The sequence below is a fragment of the Nicotiana tomentosiformis genome, chromosome 1 (genome assembly GCF_000390325.3).
Source record: "Nicotiana tomentosiformis chromosome 1, ASM39032v3, whole genome shotgun sequence".
In the NCBI taxonomy this organism is placed as follows: domain Eukaryota; kingdom Viridiplantae; phylum Streptophyta; class Magnoliopsida; order Solanales; family Solanaceae; genus Nicotiana; species Nicotiana tomentosiformis.
The window spans coordinates 73394043-73408672 of NC_090812.1; the positions used below are offsets into that span (position 1 = coordinate 73394043).

The following is a 14630-nucleotide window of genomic DNA, read 5'->3' on the forward strand; positions in this document are numbered from 1 at the left end:
TCAAAAGGTGAAAAACTCACGACCTACTACTCAGTAGGATTTTTCCCAACACTTCACTAAATCACTGAGCCAAAACAGCATTTACAAAACTCTTTGTAAACCTAAGGATTACCTCTAATCCCGTTGTGGCAACCAACCTCTAACTGTTGCGACAACTTCAAGTTAACTCTAACTTGAATGCTCAGAGTACCTAATACAATTGCCTCTAGATAAAGCTGAAAGGTTCAATTTGAAAACACCTACTACAATGAAACTAGAATAAAAGACAGACACTTGGAACTGGTTCTTCTATCATGTTCATGTAGCTTGAGGTTCGCACACTTGAATCACACAAGAATTGCTTGCAAAATGCCTTGCTATTTTGCTCTCAACTCAAGTTTAACTTCACCGTTTGTGCGTGCCTGTAAAATGAGAACATCCTATAATTTATAGAGTTAGTAGAATAAGAAATAACTAGAGTTCCAATGCTATACTCCCTTATCTTCAACTTTTAACTCCTCCCTTATCTTGGATAAAGTTCTCCTTCGAGTAAGGAGTCATTCTCCTCATTTATGGAACATTTTCGATCAGGAGATATCAGATATAACAACTTAAGCTTATCTCCTCCGCATGCATCCCTTATGCTCGAATCTGCCAATATCTGTGTATGCTGTATATGGACCCGGTTCATGCTTGAGTTCCTTTGTCAATCATCAAAACAAACTTTCTCTTTTTTTTACGATGACAAACTTTGTGCTTTTCATAACCTAAGTAAGGTATTGGGCAGGCTCCCCTGACTACTGGTATACTGCCATTTTTGTCAGGCAAAGTTAAAGACTTCAAAGGCTAATAACAAAACTATCATGACAGACTCTCATTGGCTACCAAGTATTCTCCACAACAAAATCAAACACTTGTTCCCAATCCCTAACATTTTTAGAATGCACTGTATCATAAAACCCATAGGATTATCTTCATCTCTGCTCACTTTCCTCTTCTCCTCAGTAGGCTGCAAGAAAAACCCCCTTGATGCTTTCTCAATAATTTCACGGCATGTTGATGGAACTCCATGGTTTATCACTTGAAAAAAAAAACCAGTTCCTCTGCTACAAGATTTGTAATTGCTAAAGAAGTGTTGGAGGTGTCAGAGGTTAGAACTGGAGAGAGATCAATTAAGAGTATGCTTTCTGCTTCAATTGTGCTCAGTTTTGGCCTGTGTTCAGTTTCTTGAAAAAATGATTCATCAATCTCTCCCCGGCCGGCGGGAATTGAACTTATAACCTTACAAAGGTTTTGAAACTTCTTGACTACTAAATTATGCTTTTGAAATGTGCCAAGAGTATTCAAAATATAATATATATATATATATATATATATATATATATATATATAGATAGATACAAAATAAATTTTACCTTATATGTACAGTGTAATTTTCCGGCGAAGGGGATTCGGGTGAACCCCTTCCGCCCCTCTAAATCCACCCCTGCCTCTCCCATTATAGTACTTCACTTTTGTTACAAGTGAGACTGAGAAAAAAATCTGAGAGTTGCTTCGCCTCTCTTTTCATTCGCCTCTCATTATATCGAAGTCTTTCTCTAACCTCTCTTCAGATTGCTCTATCCGCTTCTCTAACTCTTACCTTTGTATCTCTCATTCTCATTCTCAGTCTCTCCTACCGGCAAACAACGACGCCTCTTCCTTATTATACATTTGTTTGGAATTTCAGTTTATTTTATTTTGCTATGAAAATTTTGTTTTGTCTATTGCTATGAAAGACATTTGTTGCCTTTCAATTTAATAGAATGGTAAATAGCAATACTCTTAAAAAGTGTAGTAGCCGAGTAGATTGTTAGTCGCCTTAATAAGGCGTACAATCCGATCCGAAAATCCAAAATATTTACCCGATCCAAACTTTAAAATCCGATCCGATCCAATTAAATTCGGATTGGATTCGAATTGCATTTAATAAAATCCGAAATCCGAATTTACAATCCGAAATGTGCAAAATCCTCCGATCCGATCCAATTTAATTCGGATTGCATTTAATAAAATCCGAAATCCGAATTTACAATCCGAAATGTGCTAAATCCTCCGATCCGACCGATTCACAACCCCAGAACTGTCTGCACAAAATGGAGCCCAAATACAGGTACTTGTTTGCCTTAGACTTATCTTAAACGAGACAAGAACATCCATGGGCCAAAGGCAAAGACTTGAATTGTCAATCAACAGAAAATATAATTCTTTCCTTCAGATAAAAACAGAAAGGAAAGTGGACTTCTCTGCAGCTAAGAGTTTATGGAGATATCATACACGTTCACCATATGAAGACTTCTCCTCCAATTATAGAAGCCAACACTCTACGATTGTACAAGTCTAAAGGGATAAAGGTATACAGAGAACTAATCTAATGCAATTATTTACACGAAGGAGAGAGGGGGTGGGGATAAGAGAAAAGGAAAGAAGCTAAAAGGAGCACCAAGTGTGAAAAAATACATCAAGAAATTCTTCAAGCAGCAGGCATTGAGGTTGAGATGACCACGTAAGACAAATACTGAAGGCCATCCTGAATTTTGCCCATGGCTGTGCTATGATCTGCACGAAGATTATCCGCATATGCATTAGCTTTTTCCTGTATTGATTTCTGCGGAACTTCTTGTGAATCAGCAGAAACACCTTTCACTGCTGCTAAATATGCTTCAGCAACTTCCGATATTCCTGCAAAAGCATAATGAAGCTAATCAAGAGGGATAGACACCACTATTACAGTTCCCCTGAACTTTTAACACCAAAGGAAAGGGGACATACCAAGAGCAAATGTGTTCTTCCCTAGAAAAAGCTAGATCGAACTGTTCCTTTATAGGGGTTCTTTTATTTATTTATTTATTTATTATTACTATTATTATTATTTTGATAATGTTCCTTTATTCTTCATGCCAAGGGCAGACAAAAATGTCTTAAGGGAGGCAAACCTTCACACTTTCTCCAAGCTCAATGACCTCATTTCAACATTACTAGACCAGTAAAATTAAATTGTTCATAACCAGGGGCAGAGAAAGAAATCAAACAGTTGAAATAACAATCACTTAGTAAAGCAGTTATCCGTAACGGGCCAAAGCATTTACGAGGATCTGGAAAACCAATTCAACTACAATGAAACTTTATACAGCTTGAGGGCAGAAGTCACTCAACCAGAAGATTACTTGATTTTACCAATTCCCCAAAGTACTCTTTTTTCAAGATAAAAGACTAGTATCCTACAGTATTGCAATATTTTAGCTTTAAAATTATTGCACTCCAGATCCATTCTAAAAATAAAAGTATACACACACATACTTTTGGCAGAGAAACAATATACACCCACAAAGAACAAGCGATACACTCGTAAAGAGACAGTGAGCATCACACTATTTACACGAACGATTTGCTCATAGAACTTTCAGAAATGGCAATTTCAAGTTTGATCATTCTGATCCAAAAGGGAACTATTAGGCTATCTTCTTAATATTGATAGAAAAGGAAATCAAATGTCAACTTGTTCTTCAGAATATTACATTCAATGAGCACAGCAAAATGCATGAATAGATATTTGACCAAGCCACAGGAAGAAATAAATAATAACAAACACAAAGCGCACAATCATAAATCACAAAAATTCTTTTATTTGTGCATAACCCTACCCATGTGCTTCGTTTGATGACTTTTTTAAAGTTTTTATATGCAATACCAGAGATCAAACAAAAGGTAGGTCATCCATAAATATTAGCAAGGAAAAAATGGACGGCAGATGAAAGACAACGAAGGGAAAAAAAGAAACAAGATAAAAGTCACAAAAGCATGCAATAATATGTTTGACACAAATCTACCTGTAATAAAGCTGGAAGAAACAGCTTCAACACATCCAGTCATTGAACATGCCTTCGCTCGGATTATCTTAGCCCTTTCAATTGAATCCTCAGGCCAATCCGTTTTCACAATTTCCGCATCGGCATCTTGGTCCACAACTTTATTTGCAGTTGAGACGATTGATTTCCCAAGCATTACAAGTTGACTCGCAGCAAAACAGCACAACTCTGAAAGTCTCTGTGTATATAAGAATAATCTGTGAGAAGTAAGTAGATCCTTTACTCCCAAAACAGAAGCTGCATGTTTCTTTGATTCAAAAGAAACTCGCAGACAAACTAAATATATTATACATACATGGACACCCTCTGAATGAAGTGTATCCAGTCTCCGAGCAGTCCTTTGAATCATGTCATCGGAAGCTAGTCCAACCAAAACATTTGTAAATCTGCACTTCAATGAAATCCAAAACTTAACACCACTATCCCAGTTCTTAGCAACTAGACACTTTAGATAATCACACTACTAAGGCACAAGAATTCTATCTGGATTCACGAACCGTCCACATTACAGTCACATACTCCCTGCCCTGCTCCCATATATTTTTCAAGAACTGGATGCTTGGTAAAGCATATTAAAGTAGAAGGAAAAGCAGAAAAAAAAATCAAAAACAGGTAAAGCATATTAAAGTTCAATCTTTACCCTGCTGCCAATTCTGCAGCCTTGTTCACGCTAGAATCATGCAAATTCTTCACCTCATCAGTACTGTCTGCAATGCCAGTCTCAACTTTCTTCCCTTTTCCTGACTCTGTATTACTTCCATATACTTCAGAACTCAAGTCAAAAATCTGGTGAACCTCTTTAAGTTTTCCATCATATGAAGACCTTTGATCAGATGGAAGCTTAGCTTTTCTTCTGTTGAACAACAAAGCATAATGGTTGGACAATGCCTCCAGCTCCTGCGTGTAATTCATATGATTAGACAAGGGATTTACGGGATGAACTCAACTAGGTATTGGATCAGTATGAGTAGGAAGTGACCTCCAACTGCTCCGGACCTCCATAAATATAAAAGCATCTATCAAAAGTAACTTCCTCATAAAACTGATCCTCGTCTGTTTTTCCTCCCCCTTCTTTGGTGTTTGGGTCAACTCCAATACCAGTTTCTGAGATCAGAAGATCCATAGTTTCTTTTCCAAGTAGCTCAAGTGCATGCATCCCTTTGGCAGTAAAAGCTTTTCCAGTCTGCAAGAAATTGCCCAATATAAACTGCACACTAAGGCACACTCCCCCTGCCCAAAAAGATAGAAAATCAAATTTGTGCAAATGGCAAACCTCTAGTATGGATGGTGCTGCAGAACCAGTTGTGGCAGGTAAGCCACCATGCTGAACTGATTCAGCAATACTTAAAGCCGATTCCTCAAGCCTGAAAATATAAAACAAAATATCACTTCTTTGGCAATTTTGGCATTACTAAACGAAGGAATAACCAGGTAATGACTCAAAACTGGTTAACTTTGCAGGATCACAGCGTTCTCATGCTTAACCAGGAGGTGCTTATTTTTCCATGTTTCCTAACAGTTGGAGTTTGCAACTGCTTTTCTTAGTCCAGAAATATGTAAGCACAAAATTTGTTTTATTCCAGTCATTTTTCCACCTTAATTTGCCGGAGGGAAACAACCTCTTTATCTCCACAAGATAGGGTCTGCGTACACACTAACCTCCCTAGACCCCACTGTGTGGGATTAAGGTGGAAATTTCACCAAATTAATGTGTCAAAATCATAGAAGTTTATACTATGCAGCATAAAATTAAAGCACAATGTAATATATAATTCAACAGATGTCCAACCAAAAAGAACTCCCTAATTATCCCCTGACAATCAGCTTCATAAAGTACAGCATTGTTTCTCAAGCACAAGATGAGCAACTGCTTAAACAAAATCTAAAAACTTGGCTCCGAAATAGCTGGATAAACACCTCTCTGAGGTGAAGGTTTCCAAGAGCACAACTAGAAAAAGAATCATGTTGCAATCGTATACAAGCAGATATACATACTTGTGGACTAAATCGGAACCTCCTTTGAAGGCGTTTCCTAAAGCTTGCCAAGCTCCTGAAGCGAAATTCTCGACTGAATGGTCAATAACTTTCAAACCCTGCACATAGTTTTGGAAGGTTAAAAGCATGACCATACCAAACAATTTTAGTATATCTACTTCTAACCTTAAGATACTTCTGTAGAGATTTAGCAAAAATAGGGGTGGAATGTTTATCAATGCTCAAGAAGAACTTCCGTTAACAGTTGGAGCACCTACTGAGTCAACTAAGCAGCACAACAACTAGTTTGGTAGCACTTGCCTGGCCAAGAATTGAATCTTCACTAGCTTTCTCTAATTTTTCTAGAGCAGCCTTGCGTTTTTTGTCATTCTCGTCTTCACTTTCCTCTTCGATCATTACTTCTCGCTCATCCTCTTTCGAGGATTTGGAGTCTTCTGAAGCATCCTGCACATCTGCAAGGCTTTTTGCAGCTATTTTAGCCGCTTCAACAGCCTGCATAAGTGAAAACGTATATAAATATAGCTGATGGAGGCAATGAAGGTTTATGTTTAAGTGTGTTTCCCTGCCATAACCACAAAAGAACAAGTAACCTGCACTTGTCAAAAGAAAGTCGAGACATTAGAAGGGTGAGAACAGGAATTATATCAACGAAAGTTGAGTTCTGAAAAGTTTATTAATCTGAAGGCTTCAACTCATTTTGTTGATCTGGTGCCCTACAAAGTGTAGTCCTACAGAAAAACTGAAGGTGAAGGGGGGGGGGGGGGGGGAGTGGAGTACTAGCTCAATTCAAATTGACCTAATGCCAACTATTATGTTCCTGATATGTTAACTATTATGTTACTGATAATTATAGCAGAAGGAAATGTTAATGATCACACATGCTCCCACTTGGGAGTCTATCTGATATCAGCCTTGGTACAAAATACTCTAAGTTCTCAAATATAACCGACATCATCCAGCAATCTTCGGCACCTTTCAGTTGAGGCATTGCGAAAATTGTAATAGGTACCAATTACTGAAAGGAAGAGTCCTAAACCCACTAATTGTCTAATTCCTAGATCAGATGATAAATCTAGCAAAAGCTCATTTTGTCAAAAATTTGAAATATAAATGAAGTTACTCACAGTTCACTCACACAACTCGGCTAACAATGATAAAATCTCATTGAGGTAAAACAAACAGCAAGATCAACCAGATAAAAGCAGCTACGTTACAAATGCAAAAAAAAAAAAAAAAATAGAGTTATGAAATGTAAGGGAAGATGAGTACATTGCGGGAGATCTCTTCGGCAGCGGTAGTAGCAGCTTTCTGAATGTCCGAAATATAAGAAAACGCAGAAAATCCCCAGCCTCCCCATCCTCCACCGCCGCCGCCTCCTTGCGGTGGAGGTTGCTGAGCTTCCTCCTGCTTTTCCACTATCTCTTCATTCGAAGGCTTCGTCGTGTTTTCCGCCATGTGAGAAAATCGTCGATGCAACTTTATTGGTTTTCACCGCCGGGAACTGGTAACCAAATTGAATCAATTGATAGTCTTTGCGATCTTGTTTGTTAAAGGCAAAACGTGAATCTTACGGCAAACAGGTAAAGGAGTCAGGACGATGTCGTTTTGTATTACCGTGCACCGCTGACCCGACGTTGGTTTTGTGCACAAAAAATTAGGGCTTTTCTGGCACGTGCTTTTTTTAAAAAAAAAACAAAAAAAGAAGGCTAGAAATAAGCTATTTTTGTAGTAGTTTACAAGTTATAGCTGGTCTAGTGAAATTTCTTTCAAATCTTTTCAAAAATTCTGATTGTACAACAAAAACAAAAAAGAACTGTACTTCCACTAGTGCATAGTAAATTTTTGGTCTTTGGCGTGCCTTTTAATAAAATAGTAACTTCTAGAATTAAAATAGGTATTTTGACTAAATTATTTTAATTAAAATTTGCATATCGACATGACACGTTGAGACATAGTAAAAAATATTTAAGTAAGGACAAATTTGCATATCCTTTGGAAGGGCAAGTTTCCAATTATTGTCACCGCGTCCTAAAAACGTTAGAATTAAAAAGCTACTAGTATAAATTAACTCTAGCGAGTACATTTTCTAGGATAAATAAACTGATGGTACAGTTACATCATATATCTCTCTGCTTCGGTTATTTCAGAACTACCTGATGGTTATTCCAATATTCTACCAAATTGAGCAAAAATCGTGACTATTTTTTAATAAACACGATACAGCAAGGATCAAACGATCCTATAATAAGTTTTGTGACCAAGAGATGAAATGCAGCGCACTTCTTGCGGCAGTGACAAACTTCTAGCTCATTCTCATTCAAGGTAATTGATACGATTAAAATGCAGGAAACGTACAAAAATAAAAATAAAAATAAAAGTAGACAAAAGTATGTTGAAATTGCATAATGTTATGTTCAATCAACACATCCAAGAAAAAATTTCCTATATCTTTCTGTGTACAGTCCATTAGGGTGCAATGACAAAGCTCAATGAATCGTTAAAATTGACAATGTAAACCAACTTTTCAACGATTATATATGTTACACAGATCGATTTGTACACATTCTTCGAACTAGTTATCGTGCCACTGAAAATAAGAATGGTGGAACCCCTTAATAACCTTGGAAAATTGGTGGCGGTGGTGATGCGTATAGCGAGCCCAATGATGGAGGAAGAGCAACATCCTCAAAAGTGGGTGGAGGTGGAGGTAAGGCTACAGGTGGGGGTGGTGAGTGGATAAGTGGCGGTGGAGGTGACGCTACCGGAGGCGGTGGTGAGTGAACGGGAGGTGGAGGTGGAGGTGAGGCCACTGGTGGCGGTGGTGAGTGAACGGGAGGTGGAGGTGAAGCCATTGTTGGTGGTGGTGGTGAGTGGACGGGAGGTGGAGGTGACGCCACTGGAGGCGGTGGTGAGTGGACGGGAGGTGGAGGTGAGGCCACTGGTGGTGGTGGAGATCGAGCTGGAGGTGGTGGTGAAGCCACTGGGGATGGAGGTGAAGCCAGTGGTGGTGGTGGTGAGTGGACTGGAGGTGGAGGTGATGCCACCGGTGGTGGTGGAGATTGGACTAGAGGTGGTGGCGGTGATGGTGGTGGTAAAGTATTTGGTGGTGGGGGAGGTGAGGCAACTGGAGGTGGGGATGGGGGTAAATAATTTGGTGGTGGGGGAGGTGAGGCAACTGGCGGTGGTGGAGATGTGACCGGGGGTGGAATGGTGGTTTTTGGTGGAGGTGATTTGGGAGTCGGTGGTGGCGATAGGGTTGGAGTAGATACATGAGGTGGCTTTGGTTTTGGACTCGTAGGTTTTGGTGGAGACTTTTTGGGGGTTGAAGGGGTGTTTTCTTTAGGTGGATCCTTTGGACTCTGCCCTTGTGGAGAAAATCCACAATGACCTTTACTACAATCAACAGGGTTGCTCAAAACTGGTAAACATTCCTTCTCTGTCTTTTGATCTGGTTGTTCCTGCAAACAATTTTCTTTGCCTTCAATTTCAAGATCATGGGAGCGCGACGGCGTACATTTTTGGTCCAAGCTCTCAAAATAGTTGTTGGAGAATGTCAAATTGGCCAAGTTGGGCAAGGTACAAAGGTTTTCTGGAACATTTCCCATGAACTTGTTGGATGCAATGTCAAAGACTTCAACTTGCTGCATGTACTTCAAATCCTTTGGTAAGGATCCAACGAACTTGTTTCCGCTAATGTCGAACGTCGTTAGGCTCGTCAGCTTGGTAATTTCTTCAGGTAAACAACCAGAGAGATCATTGTTTGTGAAAACAAGCTCATCTATTGTGCTACTCATTTTGCCAATGCTGCTTGGAATGCAACCAAAGAATTTGTTATTCGCCAATACCACCACTGAAGCATTAGAATTACCCAAATTTTCAGGGATGGTAGAATGGAATCGGTTATTGTTAAGAAATATGGCATCAAGATTCTTCTCAAATAGTGCAGAAGGCACTGAACCTTCAAAATTGTTGTACCTAAGATCAAGATATTTAAGCTTAGGCAATTCCAGCACAACTTCTGGGAATGGCCCCACAAAACGATTGTTGCTGAAATCAATCTCATCTAAAAGCGTAAGATTTTTAATGCTCTTAGGAATGATTCCACAAAACCGATTAGAGTTAATGTGGATAAGACTAACATCAGATAAAAGGCCAAGCTCGACAGGGAGGTGTCCAGCTATGTCTGCATGGTTAAGATCAATGCCAGCAACAACAGAGATATTGGGATTGTCGAGAGCATTGTCACAAAAGACACCATTATAGGCACAAACATTAGGACCTTCCCAGTTAGCCGTGAAGTTTGTTGGGTCGGAGTAAATAGCTTTCTTCCATGCCTGAAGAGCAACATAAGCTTTTTTCAACCTGGAATTCGCGAATGCCATGTTAATGGTCATATCATACTCGCCTTTGTCACCCAAAAGCTGGCGACGAGCAATGGAAGCAGCCTCAACATCAGTTATTGCAAAAGAAGATGAAGAAAGAGAACAGAATGATACAAGGAAGAAGAGAAGAAAAAAACCCGAGGCCATAATGCTTGGATTAAGTCCACTTGGGTTAGGCCCAAGGCTGCTTATAGCAATCTATCTTGCAAATGAAAATGGAGGGTTTTATATGTAGGCAAAGGAAGGAATATTCGTGGTTGATAGGTTATTACTGAAGGTGTTTGAATTTGGAACCATATTTTGCGGAAACTTGTTTGAGCACCATGGAATTTGGAAGGTCAAAATAAACTCAGAGAAAAATTTAAGAAATGAATGAATAGGGGTAATATTTGATCCATCATTTACCTACTAGCATGGAAAATCACCAATTACACGAGTTTCTTTTACTGTCTATTAACAAATGGACATTAATTCATAAACAGGTTTTATTTCTTTGTGCTAGCAAATAATTGCCACATTTTTTCATTAAAGTTTGAAATTTTCACAATGCATTGGCTTTTCTACTGGATTTCAGTTTTTCACTGGATTGCTCTACTCCTCCGCCAAAGCTCTAAAACCGGTGCTTTTATTCTTCCTTTGATAATTCTTCCACTCTCCTTGGCAGATTCCATTTAGATGACAATAAATCCCTCAAGAAAATAATCTTTATTTATGGTCTCTTGTTAGTTCCTAAACCCACAGTTTAGTGACACAAACTACTGACCAAGTGGCTTTCAAGGCTAAATGAAATTTTACCTTCCAATTAAAAGCAAAAATAGATGATGTGAAACATCAAACACGTGCTCCTTGATCATAGGAGTACGCGGAGAGAAAAAAACTACTTCTATTCAACAATTAGATAGGAGACTTGCCTTTACTGTCTTCAATGTCTTAGACTTTAGGAATAATTGGCAGATGCTGAAATTTAACCATGGACTGCCTATTTCCATTTGGTCTTTTCCCTTCAACACAGCCCCTTTACCCACCCAAAACCACTACCACCATCAAAATTCTCTCGCCAGGACAAAGGGATGGACACAAATGTTTTACCCAATACTTCTATGAAGCAGGCAGAGTCTGATGCAAATGACAAGGGAAGTAGCTCTATTCACATCAGGGAATTTCTAAGTAAACATAATACTGATTCACCCTGGCCATTTTAAAATTTTAAGTGCACTAAGAAAAATTAGGCTTATGTTATGCATCACCAAGACTTAAAGATTCTAGTCACTAGTGGTACTAATCCGACGGGGTTACATATTAATCCGCTACAGAACCATGGACCTAACAGGCCAAGATTGCTAATTTGATAAAAATTGAAATTATTTCTAGGATGGATTACAACCTCTCCATAATCGCTGGGATCTATAGATCAAAAATAGGATAGGACGCGATGGCGGAGTCACGTTTAACCAAGGAGTGTCTCGTCGGAAATTACATTGCTTGCTGGGTAAATTTTTTTGTTTTATGCATATTTACAATAAGTTGAACCCCTTAACTTGGGAACGAATATGTTAATAACTGAAGATTACTCCAAATGGTTTCATTTTTGTGAAACAGCTGTTCTTTGTTTTTTTTTTTGTTTTTTTTTTTTGGGGGGGGGGGGGGGAGAGGTGGGGGATACCGAGGTTAGGTGCTTAGAAACCACTAAAGTGCTTAATCGCCAGACCAGGCCATTAACATACCTTTGCTTTTAACTAGTAGGAATAGCAAACTGTTAAAAGGGGGAAAGCGACATTAGTTTAACACCATCTAGAAAAGACCTCAAAGAGCACGTAGAAACTTAACTTTACTGCAATTAAAACTTCCCAAAAACCAAACCATATTTACATTCAAAACAAATGGAAATTCTTAACTAAACAATAGAGTAACTATTTTAAGTAACTATTTTATGCTACACTAACAAAAATACGTGATAACATCCCACAAATTTTACCACATTGGCCAAGAAACACCCTTCAACTCCATTTCTTGACCTTATTACTTGGTTCACTAAAGCTCCAAAAGCATGCTTTTTATGGATTCCATGTCAATAATCAAGTGCAGACGAGTACCAAACAGGGTGTGTTCCTTTGGCTCTGAGAAGTCTAGTAAAGGGTGAATCTGGCATTCTAGCCTTCTCCTCTTCTTCAAGCTCTTCTCTTGTCTTTGGTAATCCATCAGGGACAGGGCAAGGTCTTGCCACTTTTTCCTCAAGATTCGCAATCTTGGCTGATTCTTTGCTTGCTCGTTTTGCTTTGTGCATGTCTGAAACTCCATGTAAACAACCAATGAGAGTTTTTACTCCACCTGCTTGAAGTATTAGCCTCTCTACCTCCTCCTTAGGAGCTTCTTTCTGGAAAGAAAAACAAAAGCAAAAACAAGTGTGAAGGTGCTATACATTAAATATCTGGCCAATTGTTCTGTTTGGATTTACAAAAAGCTCAAGTAATTGGCTTGATTGATATCTTCAACGGATATTATAAGAGTATCTGTGATATGGGGCTACTTTTCATTTATATGATCAGTATTTAGTACAGCTAAGAATCCAATTTATATGGAATTGTTCTCTCACACTATCTGGTAGTCATATACACACAACTACTACTTCGGCTCAACCCAAAACCAAGTTGGACTTGAATAAATGAATCTTCAATTTAAGCCCATCTCAGTCCAATATTATACAAAATAAAAAGTATTAAAAACTCTCCTCCCCAATGAGGCAACTCAAAAGGCACGGTCAAGTCCATATACGCACACAACGTCATATAAATTTGTCAAGTCCCATTCTACCAAATGCCTAAACAGATAAGCAGCTAAAACAATCTCCACAATCGTCCCAAGAATGGAATTGCTGACAAACACTCCACAATTAATTTGTCAAAAAACACTCCACAATTAATACAAAGCCAATCTCATTTTTATTACCCACTAAGAACCAACTTTCTAGACAGGTTACTTAATCGACAGAAACAAAAGCCTACTATCTGACAACACAGAATCAATACAGTAGCAAGACTCCATCAAATAAAAAGGCTACAAAATTTTATTTCAAGAACCTATAACAGTGCTGATTGAGAACTTACTTCAAGATCTTTGAGTTCAAAATAGGCCTGCCAGCAGCTATAGGAATCATCCCCTTCTAGAACAGAACAATAATCTGCACATTACCATTTACAGAGTACTCCATTAGTAATTTTAACAAGCAGATAATACTTACTTTAGACAACAAAAAAAGATGTCCAGTTACTAGATCCCCAATTTTTATTTTTATGTTGTGTGAATACGAACGTAGTTCGTAATAGACAACTGAAGGTGGTGTGCGCAAGCTGGCTCGTACATTAACTTCTTAAAAAGGAAACGAGAAATTTCCCTGGAACCACTATTTTTATATAAAGCAATTCTTTTTTTTTTCATCAACCATTCAGGAAAGAGAAATTTTGAAGAATTTGTTATAACATTAAACGAGTGAGCAATCTAATCAATAACTTACAGGCAAAGGAAACGTAAAATTAAGAAAATACAGGTACAGGAGATTAAGATCTGGACAATACCTGAAAGTTCGTTTTCGGATTTTTCAATCAAAGGAGGGTCTTTTACAACCCTATCGAACTTGGTTCTGCTAAAAGGCTCCAGCTTTGGTATATAAGCATGGCTCCTTGAACAACAACGTATTGTCGACGAATTAATTACATCAAATCTTGAAGAAGATGATCTTTTTGAAGAATATTGAAGCTCATTAGCTCCAACAAGAGAAGAAGATAATGAATTTAAAGTCACTGCTTGTAACACCATTGATATTTTTAGAACCAAGATAAGAAGATATCATCAAAATGCTGAATAATTGTTGAAGAAATTTAAGGATATAAATAGAGGATGAGTTAGATATAAAGAGAAAGGAGGAGTCAGAAGGAATTGGGAATGGATAAGGATGAGATATTTTTTAATATTTTTCCACTAGAAGATAGATAGTATTACTTGTTGGTGTTGATTAGATTTGTGACAATCAAATTATGGCCGTAGATTTGTGTCTATATGTCATCGTGATCAAATGACGGTCGTAAAAATGGAAACGTAGGATGCGGCGGCCCTGTTATACAGTGGGGCTTTTTTTTCCTGGGATATTTTAATGACAATAGCGTATGTGGAAATTTTAAAGATATTTTATTATGAGCCCACAGTTTTTTCTTTGCTTTGAACTTTTTGCTTTTTCAACTTTGTAATTTGTCGTGAAGCAAAAGAAAGAAATTGTTATTGCCAGTCTTTCGCATTTGGTCCCTCGAAAGTTTCTCGATAATAATAGCATATTTGGTCAAAAAGTTTTTTGTCAAAAATATTTTTTTCATAA

The 14630-nt window shown here is 38.1% G+C and overlaps 3 protein-coding genes across 8 annotated transcripts; all 3 read right to left on the bottom strand.

Annotated features, from left to right (window-relative positions):
• Positions 1-2177: 2177 nt before the first annotated feature.
• LOC104109239 (uncharacterized) lies at positions 2178-7489 on the bottom strand. 2 transcript variants are annotated; one of them, XR_011410856.1, is made up of 10 exons: positions 7152-7489; positions 6183-6374; positions 5883-5980; positions 5161-5251; positions 4867-5070; positions 4528-4784; positions 4183-4273; positions 3849-4065; positions 2355-2700; positions 2178-2316 (listed from the first exon to the last, which is right to left on the bottom strand). XR_011410856.1 is itself a non-coding variant. In XM_009618467.4 (9 exons), the coding sequence occupies exons 1-9, from the start codon at positions 7335-7337 to the stop codon at positions 2492-2494; spliced, it is 1545 nt and encodes a 514-aa protein (XP_009616762.1). In that variant the 5' UTR covers positions 7338-7489; the 3' UTR covers positions 2178-2491. The 2 variants fall into 2 exon arrangements, 1 of the variants encoding a protein (XP_009616762.1); XM_009618467.4 differs by having other exon boundaries at positions 2178-2700.
• A 771-nt stretch (positions 7490-8260) lies between these two features.
• Positions 8261-10470, bottom strand: LOC104109238 (pollen-specific leucine-rich repeat extensin-like protein 3). Of its 5 annotated transcripts, none has more exons than XM_070185245.1 (2): positions 8812-10470; positions 8261-8655 (listed from the first exon to the last, which is right to left on the bottom strand). In XM_070185245.1, the coding sequence occupies exons 1-2, from the start codon at positions 10409-10411 to the stop codon at positions 8495-8497; spliced, it is 1761 nt and encodes a 586-aa protein (XP_070041346.1). In that variant the 5' UTR covers positions 10412-10470; the 3' UTR covers positions 8261-8494. The 5 variants fall into 5 exon arrangements, with proteins under 5 accessions (XP_070041346.1, XP_070041339.1, XP_070041328.1 ...); XM_070185238.1 differs by having other exon boundaries at positions 8261-8670; positions 8764-10470; XM_070185227.1 differs by having other exon boundaries at positions 8261-8718; positions 8764-10470.
• Positions 10471-12081: 1611 nt separating this feature from the next.
• LOC104109237 (CCG-binding protein 1) lies at positions 12082-14189 on the bottom strand. The gene is made up of 3 exons (XM_009618465.4): positions 13837-14189; positions 13369-13442; positions 12082-12638 (listed from the first exon to the last, which is right to left on the bottom strand). Exons 1-3 carry the CDS (start codon positions 14075-14077, stop codon positions 12333-12335), a joined length of 621 nt encoding a protein of 206 aa, XP_009616760.1. The 5' UTR covers positions 14078-14189; the 3' UTR covers positions 12082-12332.
• Between the last annotated feature and the right edge of the window lie 441 nt (positions 14190-14630).

Excerpts from the sequence above, each read along its gene's own strand:
- LOC104109239 (XM_009618467.4), bottom strand. The coding sequence starts at position 7,337 with ATGGCGGAAAACACGACGAAGCCTTCGAATGAAGAGATAGTGGAAAAG. Across the intron at positions 6,375-7,151 it reads CCGAAGAGATCTCCCGCAAT|GCTGTTGAAGCGGCTAAAAT; the intron begins GTACTCATCTTC and ends TCACTTATGCAG. Across the intron at positions 5,252-5,882 it reads GGTTCCGATTTAGTCCACAA|GCTTGAGGAATCGGCTTTAA; the intron begins GTATGTATATCT and ends TTATATTTTCAG.
- LOC104109238 (XM_009618466.4), bottom strand. The coding sequence starts at position 10,411 with ATGGCCTCGGGTTTTTTTCTTCTCTTCTTCCTTGTATCATTCTGTTCT.
- LOC104109237 (XM_009618465.4), bottom strand. The coding sequence starts at position 14,077 with ATGGTGTTACAAGCAGTGACTTTAAATTCATTATCTTCTTCTCTTGTT. Across the intron at positions 13,443-13,836 it reads ATCCGAAAACGAACTTTCAG|ATTATTGTTCTGTTCTAGAA; the intron begins GTATTGTCCAGA and ends GGTAATGTGCAG. Across the intron at positions 12,639-13,368 it reads TTGAACTCAAAGATCTTGAA|AAAGAAGCTCCTAAGGAGGA; the intron begins GTAAGTTCTCAA and ends TTTTCTTTCCAG.